This window comes from Gallinula chloropus (genome assembly GCF_964237585.1).
Source record: "Gallinula chloropus genome assembly, chromosome: 13".
In the NCBI taxonomy this organism is placed as follows: Eukaryota; Metazoa; Chordata; class Aves; order Gruiformes; family Rallidae; genus Gallinula; species Gallinula chloropus.
In genome coordinates this window covers 10,110,169-10,123,029 of record NC_140098.1, presented here as the reverse complement: position 1 = coordinate 10,123,029, position 12,861 = coordinate 10,110,169, and the positions used below count along the sequence as shown (strand labels likewise).

Genomic DNA, 12,861 nt, shown 5'->3' with positions numbered 1-12,861 from the left:
CTGGCACAAACACCATTTCAAGCTCATCTGCATCAGCCATTACACCAACATCTGCCTGCCTTGCATGAAACACCGAAGACAACTCATAAGGTCTGCCTCCTCTGAAGTTAACTTCACGTTCTTGCATTGAAACTTAAATGATACAGGCGTAACAGGCCAATCACTCACTTCCCACCCCCATGTCCCCATGTCTCCTGTTGCTGATTTTACAAAGGTTTCAAACTATCTCAGCAGTATCATATCAACAAGCGATCATAGGAAGGAAGGTTTTCAGCCAGGGTCTTGGCTACCAAAAACATTCTGTATCACATCCACTACATGTGAGACCTACTTCAAGGCAACAGGGACACATTTACTCATCTGAGTAGTGAACAGGTTCACATATTGATTCCTTACTGTATAATATAAGGGTTAAGAAGAAATAATCCACCACTGTTATTTTAACACATGAAACAACACAGCCATTTCTGATAACAGGAAACAGTTTTGAACTTAAGGGCTACCACCCTGGATCAAACTTCTGTACATCAAATTCTTAGGATGTGGGGGATTTATTTATTTAAACTATGCAGTGATAAAAGAAATTCCTAAATCTAGTCTACTGATACCGTCCTTTACACAACCAATGCAGAGCTACTGCTTTTCATCAGGGCCATGATATTTAATTTTATGTTTGAGTAGGTGTGAATACATTCAGAGCTATAAAACCTAAATGCCAATCCACTTTTTTGAACAACAGAACGTTCACAAATTCATAGTTCTTTTATCCTTTGTATCAAGTGGTAAGAAGCAGAGTTTTTAGTTTAAATATGCATCACCTGAAATGGAAGAAGTTGAAAAATAGTTCAGAGAAGCTTATAAGTGGAAACAAATTCTATGCAAAAATATTAAGGGTTTAAATAGATTCCTAAATACCAATGCACCTTGGTAAATAGCCAGGGTATGAAAAATGGTTCTGCCGTCCTCAGAAAAAACCGTTCCGTTAATTTTAAAGAATTAACCTGAACAGTAATCAACACAAAGCAAAGTGCTTACTTGGGTAATGCTGAATATATAACACATGCATTATCCTACTTGTAATAATTTCTGTCATAACCTTACAATGTTCTTGGCAATAAAAACATTTCATTATCTTCACCAATACTTACGACATACACTTTACTAATTACTGAATCCACCTCTAAACCATTTGACCGAAATGAAGAGGAATTATTTCCTTGACTGCAACAGGTCAGAGGATTAAAACCCTTAATCCTCACCTTTAGAATTAAACTACAGCCTACCTAGAAAGAAACTGCTAGCAATTTGTAACTAGCAATGATAAACTGGAAAGAATCATGCTATAATTTTTTTCTGCTACACAGGATATGATACACAGGCAGGACACTCCTAAGATCCCAGCAAAGTTTATGATCACAATCTAAACAAGAGTTTACTACACTAGAGGAGGTACGACTACGATGGTGCTCATCCTGGATAAACTGCTTCTGATGCTAGCAGAGATGTGAAAGGCCAGATTAAAACCACTGTTCAAACAGTTCTCAAAAAAACAAAATCAATATATTTGCTAGTAGTTTCTGCTTTTTCAGCCCTATAGTAGCCTGTAAATCAAACAGGAGTCACTTGAAACATGACTTTGCTGATCTTCTCAAACACACCTCAGCACCACCTCCCGCAGCTGTCTGGCTCTCAAATACCAAACTGAATCACTGTATTGACAGCTACTGCAAGTTTAATGTGTTTCCTATAGAAGACACCGAATGAAAAGTAACAATACTCATTTGGGATGTCAGACATACATCTTTGCTTATTTTTCTTCTTAATGAATAAAAATTTGAAAAATAAAATGTAGTTTTTCACTTCTGCTTCTAAACAGTTCTGAAAAATCCTTACTTCCAAGAGGAAACCAGAACTTTTCGTTGAATTGCAATCCTCCCTCCCCCTTCTTGCCCAATAAAACTCTTGTGTTGTAAAAGTATTATTTTAGCATGGTAAAATTTTCTCCCAAGATTTAGTCAGTTTAAGATAAATGATAAAACCCATGTAGAAACCCACACATTCAAAACCACAATCCTATTTTGATGTAAGAATAATTTCCAGGATGTTCTTAAGATCCACTGAGAAATATATTTCTAAGAATGCTGGATAGGAAGAAACCTTTAGAATAATTTTTTAGCCTTCTAAGGCCCTTATTATTTACTAGGTTTAATTTTGCTCTTCTCTAAATAAAGCAAGTTTTATTAATCACACAATTTTTTTAACTGCCTTTGAAAAGACAAATTCTACAGTAAATATTCTTCTTATACAAGATCAATAGTTACATTTCCGTAGAAAAGAACATCTGGTAATATTATTCTTTAAAAAAAAGATCAAGGCCTTTTTTCAATTACTGCTCTTCAAAACCACTGTAGCATATTCTCTGCTAAACAGTTAATATTTTATGTGCTTACATAAATAAAATAAACTGGTGCTAACACAACACCACATTAAGCCGTTTGGATGCAGAAAGGTATGTGGGTGACTCAAAGCATTTGATTTACTGCTATATATCCACCAAACTACGTAGAAATTCTATAAAATCTCTAATACGTGGCTCTAGGAGATTCTCTTCACTGCTCTTTAACATGATCCGATTGCTAAATCTTTAGGTATGTTTCCCACATCGTTAAGTAATACCTGGCAGCGTGATTAATTTAACAGTGCTACTGGGGCATTAGTTGACTTAACTGGTAAATAATGGGGAGGCAATGCACAGCTCAATGCAAAATTATGGTAAGTTGACCATACTTAATTAAATGGGAGTGTCTCTACTAGCTTCAGGGCATTTTGGATCAAGCCCAAATATGATGGTTAAAAACACAGTTTGAGAAATGCCGATTTCTCAGCTGATGCAGTTCCATGAAATCCTGAACACTGACCCTAGCTGATGGGCACAGCTAAGCATTCCACGAGGACAGAAAACCGAATGTGGGAATATAAATCAAAGATAACAGTTTACTTCACTATTCTGATAAAAAGCAGTAGAAGTATTACAGGAACTACGTAGTATATCATAAGGGTGATACTCGGACAGGTCTTTTAATTATCCAAAGGACTGAAAAGTCACACTAAGGGCAATTAACACAAAGCTGCAGGAAACTGTCAGTAATTAAACAACAGCAGGTCTGTTTTCTGACCAGACAGACCCACAAAACCTCTGCTGTAGAACACGACTAAACACAAACATGAAAGTGAAATCAGTTTTGGAAGTACACATCCAAAATCCTACTTTAAACAAGATGGAGAAAAAAAAAGAAGCATTATACCAGGCACTGAAGAGTACTGGGCACAGCATTCATGTACTGACCCAAGCCAAAGAAAAATTAAGACACTGAACAATCAGGTTAGGAATCAAGCTGAGTTTAAAGCAGTAACCTTTATGCTGTAAGACAACTTCAAGGAAGTTGTTTACTTCGAACATGTAAGAAAAAGCACTTATCTCCAGGAAGAAAGAAAAATGAAACTGCAGAGAAATGGGCTCATTAAAAGAACATTCATTTCTGCTCCATATCCATGAGAACATGCATATGCATATGTATATGAGACATTTAAACTTCGACACAGATGCCAGTTAATATTTCTGCTACCGCAAAAAGAGCATAGTTTTAAAAAATAAAAATCCGACTGTATCTCAGATTCCCATTTCAAGCCCTGACTGACACACTTCACACTGGAAACTACACACTTGCAAAGTATACAGTAACTAGGTTAGCTGTGCAGTCCGAAGACATGCTGCCTACTCAGAGCATTCTAATATCTCATGTCTTTTGAAAGCTCCTTACCCCAAGGTATCCACAAAGCTGGACTCAGCTGACTCTGCAAAATTTTTAAGAGGGCAGATAAACTTGATATGATTAAAGACTACAAAGTGCTTAGAACACAGTTTTTCCAATATGCACTTCACTTTTGATACATATGATATCTGTAAGAATATTCACTTGCTAACAAGTTCATTAAGCTTCCCGTTTCTCCCTGTGCAGTTCATCATGCACACTGTACTGAAGATACATGCCAAAATTGATAAAGACAGCATTTATACTATCAGATAAAACTTAATTTGGAGTCGGAACTGATTACACCACCAGATGAAAGATACTTCGGTCTCCTCTGTGCTTCAAAGCAAGTATAGAATATTTCAGGACACGAATTCAAAATACTTCCTTTCAAAAGGCTAGTTCTACAATGATTTTATCTAAAGAGAAAATAGAGCTTTCTTGTTGCTGAATGAGAGTCCACGCATCAGGAATAATTCTGCGTAGGCAGCAGAGAAGAATGTTTTATTATCAGCAAGGCGTTTTCATTTAAATCAAGGACAGTCTGAAGAGAAGTTAAGATGACATTTTAATCTACTTACCCAATTTTTGTCTTCTCTTTAATTTTGGATGAAGAACCAGTTTTCGGTTTTTTGCTCTCCTTGTCCTTGGGTTTGGATTTAACTTTTCTACCCTTCTTCTCTTCTTTTCCTTCAGCTGAAACACTGGGGAAGTTTTCAGGGCTCATGACTCGTGGAATGTTCCTCTCTCCTCTCTCTTTTGCTTTTGCAATCGCTTCAGATATTATGCGATTTGCCTTCTCTTGTTTACTTTCCGAGTCTGCTTTTTTCTTCTGCTTCTTTTCAGTCATTGCCCTCACCTGGGTATTCTGCAACTTAGTATATGATCCCGAACCATCGGTCTTCTTGGAGGAAGGAGGCTGTAAAAAGAGACAAAAAGTAAATAAAATCACCTTATTTAAGAATATAAACATGCCTCTAAAGAAAACGTGCATCTGCCTTTGATCTGGACCTAAACTGGCAGGGACTCATGCAGACACAAAAAAGAAGGAATGCCATTGATAACACGGAATGGCGTGGGTTTCAGAAGAACTCTATCAATTGAGGGTTTTAAAGAACCGATCCACGTACTGAAAATAAGAAGCATCTTTTCCGAAATACTCTCAGCCTTCTTTCCACCTCTGCGGTTATCAACCCCGATCCTTCACCTTTCCAGCGTTCTCATACATTTGACACACACCTCCAGCATCCACAATAAACATTCTTCTCTCAAAATTTGAAGCAGCAAAGAACTCCCCAAGGTAGCAGCATCAGTACTTCACATTTGCTAAGATACCGGGACCACAGATATCGTAAAGCAGACGAAAGATCTGCAAGACTACCTCGGTGCTAAACATAACTGATGCTTGAAAACCAAGATTAAACAACAGACAAAAGGTAAAACTCAAAATGATACGGCTCTACGCTCCCAGCGAGATCAGAAAGCAGTATTCCTTTTGCTCAGATCAACGAGAAGTCGGTGCCTTAGTCAGAAAGCGTAACCTGTTTTTATTTTCAGAGGTTTAATCACCATTTCATCGCTGCAGAACTGTTTACCCTCCGGAGGCAACATCGGGATTAGCAGCCTCCCTCTAAGCAGGCTAGCAGACATGTTTTTGCTTTGCTTTCCTCCCCTCCCCCTTCCCTTTGAGGAATGGAAAGAATTTCCTATTCAAACAGACAAAAACCCAGCAGATAACAGTTCGGTTACGTCCTCACCCGTAAGCGCGCCTCTGCCTACAGCACGAAGGAGAGCCAGCAGGAATTTCCCAACCCATTTTCTGGCCCGGGCCGGGGCACTCGGCGGGACGCGCTCCTGGAGGGGCCTGACGGGAGAAGGCTCACCGCCGCGCCGCGGCACCGGCTGGCCCCGAAATGCCACCCCTAGGCCCGCAGCCCTAACGAGCCGCCCGGACTCGGGAGAACGGCAACAAGCTCAAGATGGCGATGCAGCACGGCTCCCGCAGCAGCAGCCAGTAATAAGGAAGGTTATTCAATCCCATTAGCCTTTTAGCCCAAAGAACCCCTCCTCCTCCCACTCATTCAGGCTCTCACTTACCCTTCCTCTTGGCCTCTTCGCTGAAGACATTTTTGGCGTCAGACAAAGGCTTGCCCTCTGCTTTTTCAGCACCCCAGGCAGTGCTCAAGAGAAAAGCATTGAAAGAAGATTGCTAAATGGCCTATTTAGCGAGCCGCAGCCAAGATATGCACAACCCTCCACAAACACCCGGTGTGATTTACCAACATATCCCCCCCTTGGCAGGCGCCCATCCGCCGATCCTCCAGCCCGGGCACGGCAAGGGCTGCCGCCTCCCCTCCGGAGCGGGCCTCCGACAGCGGCTCCGAGCAGACCGCCGGATTCCAACAAAGCACAGAAAGAAACGAATGCACAAAGCATCAAAATGCATCAGCATGAATATTAGAGATGTCGTTAAAAATACTGACTCCTTCTGCGGAAGTAGGCCAGCAGATGGTGCTACCCGTTATTATTCCATTAGACTCCGCAGTTTAACCCCCAACGGGCTGCTCTTCCCGGCGTGTGGTGCGGGCATTAACTCTTGCCTTCCCGCCTCCCGCAGACCTGCCGCCGGCGCGGGAAGCCGTGGGAACTACGCGGCTCCCCGCCCAACCGCGCCGCTCCGTCCCCTCGCCGGCACCGGGCCGGGGCGGCAGCCGAGGCTCAAACCTCGCTCCACGGCCCCCGCCGTTCTTTGCTCTCCAACACTGGGATTGTTTGGGGTTGGGTTTTTTTCATTCTGTATTTTTTTTTTACACGGAACTCACTACAGCGTCTGTGTCAGCGTTCGGTTAGGCTGCCCCGCTTCCTACAGAGAACGGAGTAACTCCTCATCCCACTTCACCCCTCCGCGCCCCCTGCCCCGGCCCGCGGGGCACTCTGCGGGGTAAGCACGCTGCGCTCTCCATCCCCGCGCTGCTTTCAAGTGCGACTGGGAAAAATCAGACACGTTTCTAAAACCGCACTGCCAACATATCAGATAGAACCAAAAGGAAGGTACCAGTGGGTTTTTTCAAGGGTTATTAAAAACCATGAAGGTTTCTACAGCACAGCTCTACCCTTGGTTCTCAGAAGCCCATTGAAGTATGAGGACAAGGATTTGATGTGTTTTGCTTCGTATTTATACTTCTATTTTGTGATACGTGTCTTTCCATAGCAAATTTAACACGCTGCAAGGACTGTTATGCCTTGCACAATCAGAATTGCGCTTCTATCTGAGATTCCTTTCAAAATTTGGTTCATTGTCCATTGCAAACATCAGTGGTATCGATACATTAAATAATTTTTTTTTTCTTAACAATACCACTTAAATTCAAGTTATTTCTGTACACATGCAGTTAAATTGCAAGGACAATTTTTACATTTCAATTTTAATTTTGGGAACTCTAGCCAAGATGCTTCTACATTACAGTTACAGTTATCTGTAACAAACAACAGTGATTTATCTTTCAGGGTTATCTCCTAACTCAGTAAAAATGCTGTAACAATGTACTATTTTAAGATCAGCTAAACAAAAAAATATTCTTAACGTGTTCTTGGTATAATTTCAGCTCTAAGCCAAATATTACTGAAGCCAGTACCATTACAGGGTTTTTAAAATAAATGGTATGTTCTTGAACATTTCAGGGCCAGAACAAAAAAAACCCCACCAAAACAAACAAAACTGCCTACTAATTAAGCAGGCAATATAGAAACTTTTTTTTTTGCAATAATTTCCTAAATATTGCATTACTTTGTTTTAAAAGTTTCTTACACTGCATATCCTCAGAGCTCAAAGCTGCTTCTTCATGTTATTCCTCAACAGTTCCAACTACTTCCTACTACTTTCTTACTGCAAAATTGTGAATATGCTTGATACTCTATGTTTTAATTCCCCAGGCCAACCCTCTCCTCCTCACTCTACACTGCTGCTTCTATTTGTAAACTACAAGTCCTGCACCACACAAACAGCAAGCTACTTATTAGGAAACAGGGAACATAATCTTTAAATTTTCCTATGACTTTTCTAACCATATGGAAATGACATTCATGAAGATGCAGGAAAGCACTAGACAGGCCTTCTAAGCTAAGTAAAGCTGTAATGAAACCTTCATCAAGGAAGTCACTACTGTCACAAAAACCACAACTGGAAAGCAACACAAGTATTCTGAGCTCAGAACAACGAAGACCATGCTTGCGTTACAGAAGACAGTATGTGCATGTACTTAGCAAGCAAAGCAACCAAAATAATCTAATTCAGCAGAGGTCTTTCAGTCTAATAATCATTTCATGCTTCTAAAAATGTGTGGCTATAAATAGTTAAACAGTTATAAATCATCATCCATGCTGAAAACAATTTCGAAAGCTATATCGCCTCTACAACAAAAAGGACAAAGCCATTTGCCAAGCCAAAAATACCCCTCCCCCTTACTGAGAGGAGACGCAGTTCAAACACCCTAAAGGAACACATCCCTTTGCCAACAGCTTACAAACCTCTTCCATCGATCAGCATTAAGAAAGAAACTCTTAACCAACAAACAATACAGGGGAAGGTGGAAAGGAAAACCCTGAGGTAGCCACGTATTTAAAACCTGAAGATTTTCTTTGGAAAAATAAGTTTTTACTCTTCACAGTTGCAAAGATAATCATCAAAATATAACCAAACATCAGCCAATGCAGTATTGCCTGTAGTCTGCACAGAGCATGATCCAGGGTATCACTCCTGATAACAGCTTGCCAAGCAGCAGCCGAGTGAAGGAAGAGGCCTCCCATCAGTTCCCTGCTGCTGTTCGGGGTCCTGTGGGCAGCAGGGAAACTGGCAGGACGCATGTCCATCCTGTGCTGCTGCTGCCTGCAAAGGCTGTTAACAGCAGCAGGTACAGGCTGAACTGCTGTTCACAGGGAAGAGCTAGCCCTGAAAAATATGAAGGGTGGAACATGTAAGGCAACATCTGAGACTTCCCCACATATGCCCTGATTGACCGAGGCCAGGGAGCATCTTCTCTTCAGCAGCATTCAAAAGAATTCACTGTGCTGCCTTGCAGGAGTAGAAGGTACACCACACATGCCCGAATCTCCCACAACACCGAGAGACAGAATCATGACAGTTCCCAACAGCCAGCAGCACTCTGCTGAGTATGCTTTTCATAGAGAGGCATTTCTGCAACATTTTGCTGTGGGTTGTGTAGGGCATGTGTTGAAAGAGCTTTGCTGGCATAACCGTGCTTCCCACGGCAAGGACAATCACTGCCCTTAACACATACTGACATTAGGGTTTTCCCTTGAAGGCCTAAGCCTGTTATAATTTGCTCCACAACAACTGATAGCTTCTTCACATTCTTTGCATATCACTATAAAGGAAACCCCAAGGAAAAAAAAGTTAAACACAGAAAAAACTTCAGTGTCCTGGAAAATCCTCCCATATCCCACCTTGTGTGTTCCCTAAGTACAATACTGCTTCTACTGCAAAAGCACTCTTACAGTAGGTGTGGCCATTCATGCTTTCAATTCTGTGTATGCACAGAATATTTAAGACTAAGGATCTCTCTGGAGTTGCATCCATTCTTGATATACTCTAAGGACCAGTAATGCCTTTCGCTGGAATTTTGATGTGCCACACATTAATGATTTAATTATATAAAGCACTTGCTTTTTTTAAATCATTATCTTCACTTGTGGATCTACTCACCCAAACACTAGCTACCACTAAGAACCAAATTACAACTAGTGCAACAACACAAAGCTACAGTTTACATCTGCAATGCCTTGAATAATTCTTTTACTTCTACTGGTTGTAGTTCACACCTGCAAGATGCACATACTAAGTGCCATACGTCATGACAGCATACCTTCTTCCTAGTCTACCAGGTCCTTCACAAAATCAAGATGACCTTAACATCAGCTGCACTGAAAGCAGCTAAAATTAGACACCTGGAAACATGATCATCATTTAGTACCTCATCATCTTTGTTCATGATTATTACTAAACAAGGAATCCCATTGTGCATGTCAAGTCACCAAAGTAGTATCAGTATCACAACCATCACAAAAATAAATTAATCACATAATTAGTGATAATCAATACCTTGGAGTTTTTTTCAAATTAGCATTTTTTTTCATATTATAAACACACCAGAATTTGAAAACTGCCGTTGCTTTAAGCTACTACAGTGAAAAATCTTAATGGAATATCCATTCATTTCCATGGTAAACCTGTATTTAGGAATACAACTTTGAAAAGTAAATGCGTCAACTCAACTCTTACTTCTGAATTCCATTCCAGTACTCCGAACTTGCTTCCTCTAAAAAAGATGCACAAATAACTCTTCTAGTGCTTATTAAATGGTGGCTCTGCAATCAAAAATTGTTTCTATGATGAAAGATACAAGCTCACACCCCTGACAGAGTCAATCTACAGAACAGTCCTTACAATATGAATGCGTAGTCACCCCACAAGCATGCAGAAAAGCTGCCTTTGCCAAATGCAATCCCAGATAAACAAGCTGTTTTCTTTAGATGATGCATTGAAATAAGATCCCATCATTAATTTGGCTACTTCTGGAAATCTGATGGGAAGGTAACCTCCAAAAACACAACAGGGTTTCTTTTCTCCAGCAAAGTACCTTCCCCCCACCCTTTAAAATGCCTTTTTTAGTCCTTCAGAGTTCCTTCTGAATTGCTTTTCATTTTCTTGTTCAACAGTTGCTCCATACCATCTGTTGGGCCTGTGCTACAAAGCCAAGCGCATTGGCAAATGAAGATCCACGGGGTTCTACCATTTTTCTGTTCTCCATATACGCAACTATTAAGAGAGTCAACGAAGCGTTCCAAGTCCTAGTTCTTTCAATATACTGGTAATACTTTTCTTTTTCATGCTTATTATCATCACTAATGAATGTCTCTGTGTGCGATATGTGATACCTAACCCAAATAAATGTGTTACACATAACTTAAAAAATGGAAAAAATACAAGGAAAAAAATGAAAATATACATTTTCCATCCTCCACAGTTGCTACATGTAACGCTGATAAACGAAAGGCAGCATGGCCAAGCAACAGTTTTTATCTGTTTAACAGTCACTTCAAGATCTAAGTCTGGTTTCTGTGACTTGTAACTCATAAGGCATTTAACACCAAGCTTATAACCAAATTTTAAATTTACATTGAAATGAAAACATTAGTGTAAAGCTCGGCAACCCTAAACAAGTCACGTTTTTAAGACAAAAGGAGCACCTGCCTTCCACATCACACACTCGATAGGCTGTTTTTTCTCATCTCAATGCTACAGAACCTGGTTATAACTATCACTAATCATGTTTCACCACTTCTATAACTAAGATGCCACAGCTGTGCTTAGTAGCAGCTTCTGGCTTGCTGTATTGTGATTCACTGTGATAGAATCAACCCACTGTCCAGCACAACCAGAGGCTGGTAACCTGGGCATGCTGCAAAGGCAGTGTCTGCTATTAAAGAGTGAGCCCACTACACACTTCAGCTTTGTTCTGAATACATTTTTTGGGATTGGGTGCCAACTACAGTTACGATTGTTTCTCTGAATATTTAGTAGTGGTGTAAAACTGTGTGCAACATTAACTGTAATTCTTACAGGAGCTACTATGTAGTGGAGCCTGTTGAACTGCCAGCAAGTCAAAGAAGTCGAGAACTTCATCCCGCTTGCTCCGCCAAGTTACAGGATCAGATGTGCCTGTTTTCACTGGCTTGGAGTTCTGTGCCCATCCCATACCCACCTCTCTCTGGTTCTCGTCTGTCACGGTGAACAGAGCAATTGGGACAATGGCATACAATGCCAATAAAACCCACTGCTTCAGAGAAGTTCTCCACATGCAAAATTTGTAATGCAGAGTACTTGTATTGATCTAGGCCTGACCAACTGGCACTGTGGATGCACCATTGATTTCAATTACTAGGCTCAGATCAACAGTCCTGCCACACCTCTAGCTGTGCAGACTTCTTAAAGCCTGTAATGCCTATCCTAAGGGTCAAAATGGTTTAGCAAAAGCTCCACTGAGTTCTCACAATTATTTCACACACACACACACACCCACACACCCCCACACACACCCACACACACACACACACACCCCTCAACTGGATGTTTTATCACTGGACACATAAGACTTCATGCAGTCATCCTATCAAGATCAACTTGCCCAAGGTTTGTTCACTACAACGTCAAACCTTACTGGCTGTCTGAAGGCAACCCATTATTAATACCTTCACCCGACTGGCCTCTTTCCAGTGTTGTTTGATCTCAATCAAAACAGTAAGATATTAATTTGTCCGCCAACCTCCCAGGTGACAGAACAGTTGTCCTTCATAGAGCAAGGACCACTTCTGTCCCTTACTACGAAGCCAGTCATACATTCTTTGCCTAAAGATTTACAAGAAAGATTTAGCTTTAAAACCTTCAGCTAGGCTGCTTCTCAGGTTACAGTTAACCATGCACATTAAACTACCAGTGACAGCTGTTCAATTCTTTGCCAGTTTACTTGTTTAAAAAAAATACAGCTATACAACAAGTCTGTGCACTTATGCTTCCAAGCCGCTAGCAATTTCTAATCCATTGATCGAATTTATTTAAATTAGAAGAACAGAAACCTCAGGGATGTCCCTACCACTTACATGAAGCAGACAAACAGGTAGAGAAGAGGTATCTTATTGAGAGAAATCAAACATGAGCTCAAAACCCCTGGAATTCTAAGAATCCATGTAAGACATTGTAAGTAGAGTGAGCACAAGCATCAAGACACAGCCCTTAGACACTGCTTAATCTACACATTCTTTCTTTGCTCTCTCCTTCCACAGAAATGTTCATCTGACAAAAAGAAACCCGAACAGAAGTTCTGCTCAAGGGCCTTCCTGTAAACACCTCTTCCCCCCCTCCCCTGAAGACAAACGCATCAAAACCAAAGACCTGTAGAAACGCTGTGGTGACCCATGTTTCTTCAGAAGACATTTTAAGTGGAGACAATACCAATCTTTTTACACTGCCTGT

At 40.8% G+C, this 12,861-nt stretch overlaps 1 protein-coding gene across 5 annotated transcripts in view; it reads right to left on the bottom strand.

Moving 5' to 3' along the window:
- Positions 1–12,861, bottom strand: part of CHD9 (chromodomain helicase DNA binding protein 9) — a gene marked incomplete at its 5' end in the record, with an annotated part of 72,752 nt that overhangs the window by 45,598 nt on the left and 14,293 nt on the right. For 3 of the 5 annotated variants that reach the window (XM_084270189.1, XM_084270190.1, XM_084270191.1), the window contains one exon: positions 4,394–4,731. In XM_084270189.1, the coding sequence (XP_084126315.1) occupies positions 4,394–4,731 (338 nt within the window). Of the gene's footprint in view, positions 1–4,393; positions 4,732–5,909; positions 5,940–12,861 lie in introns of those variants that run through there. The other 2 variants (XM_084270192.1, XM_084270193.1) reach the window with 1 other exon arrangement.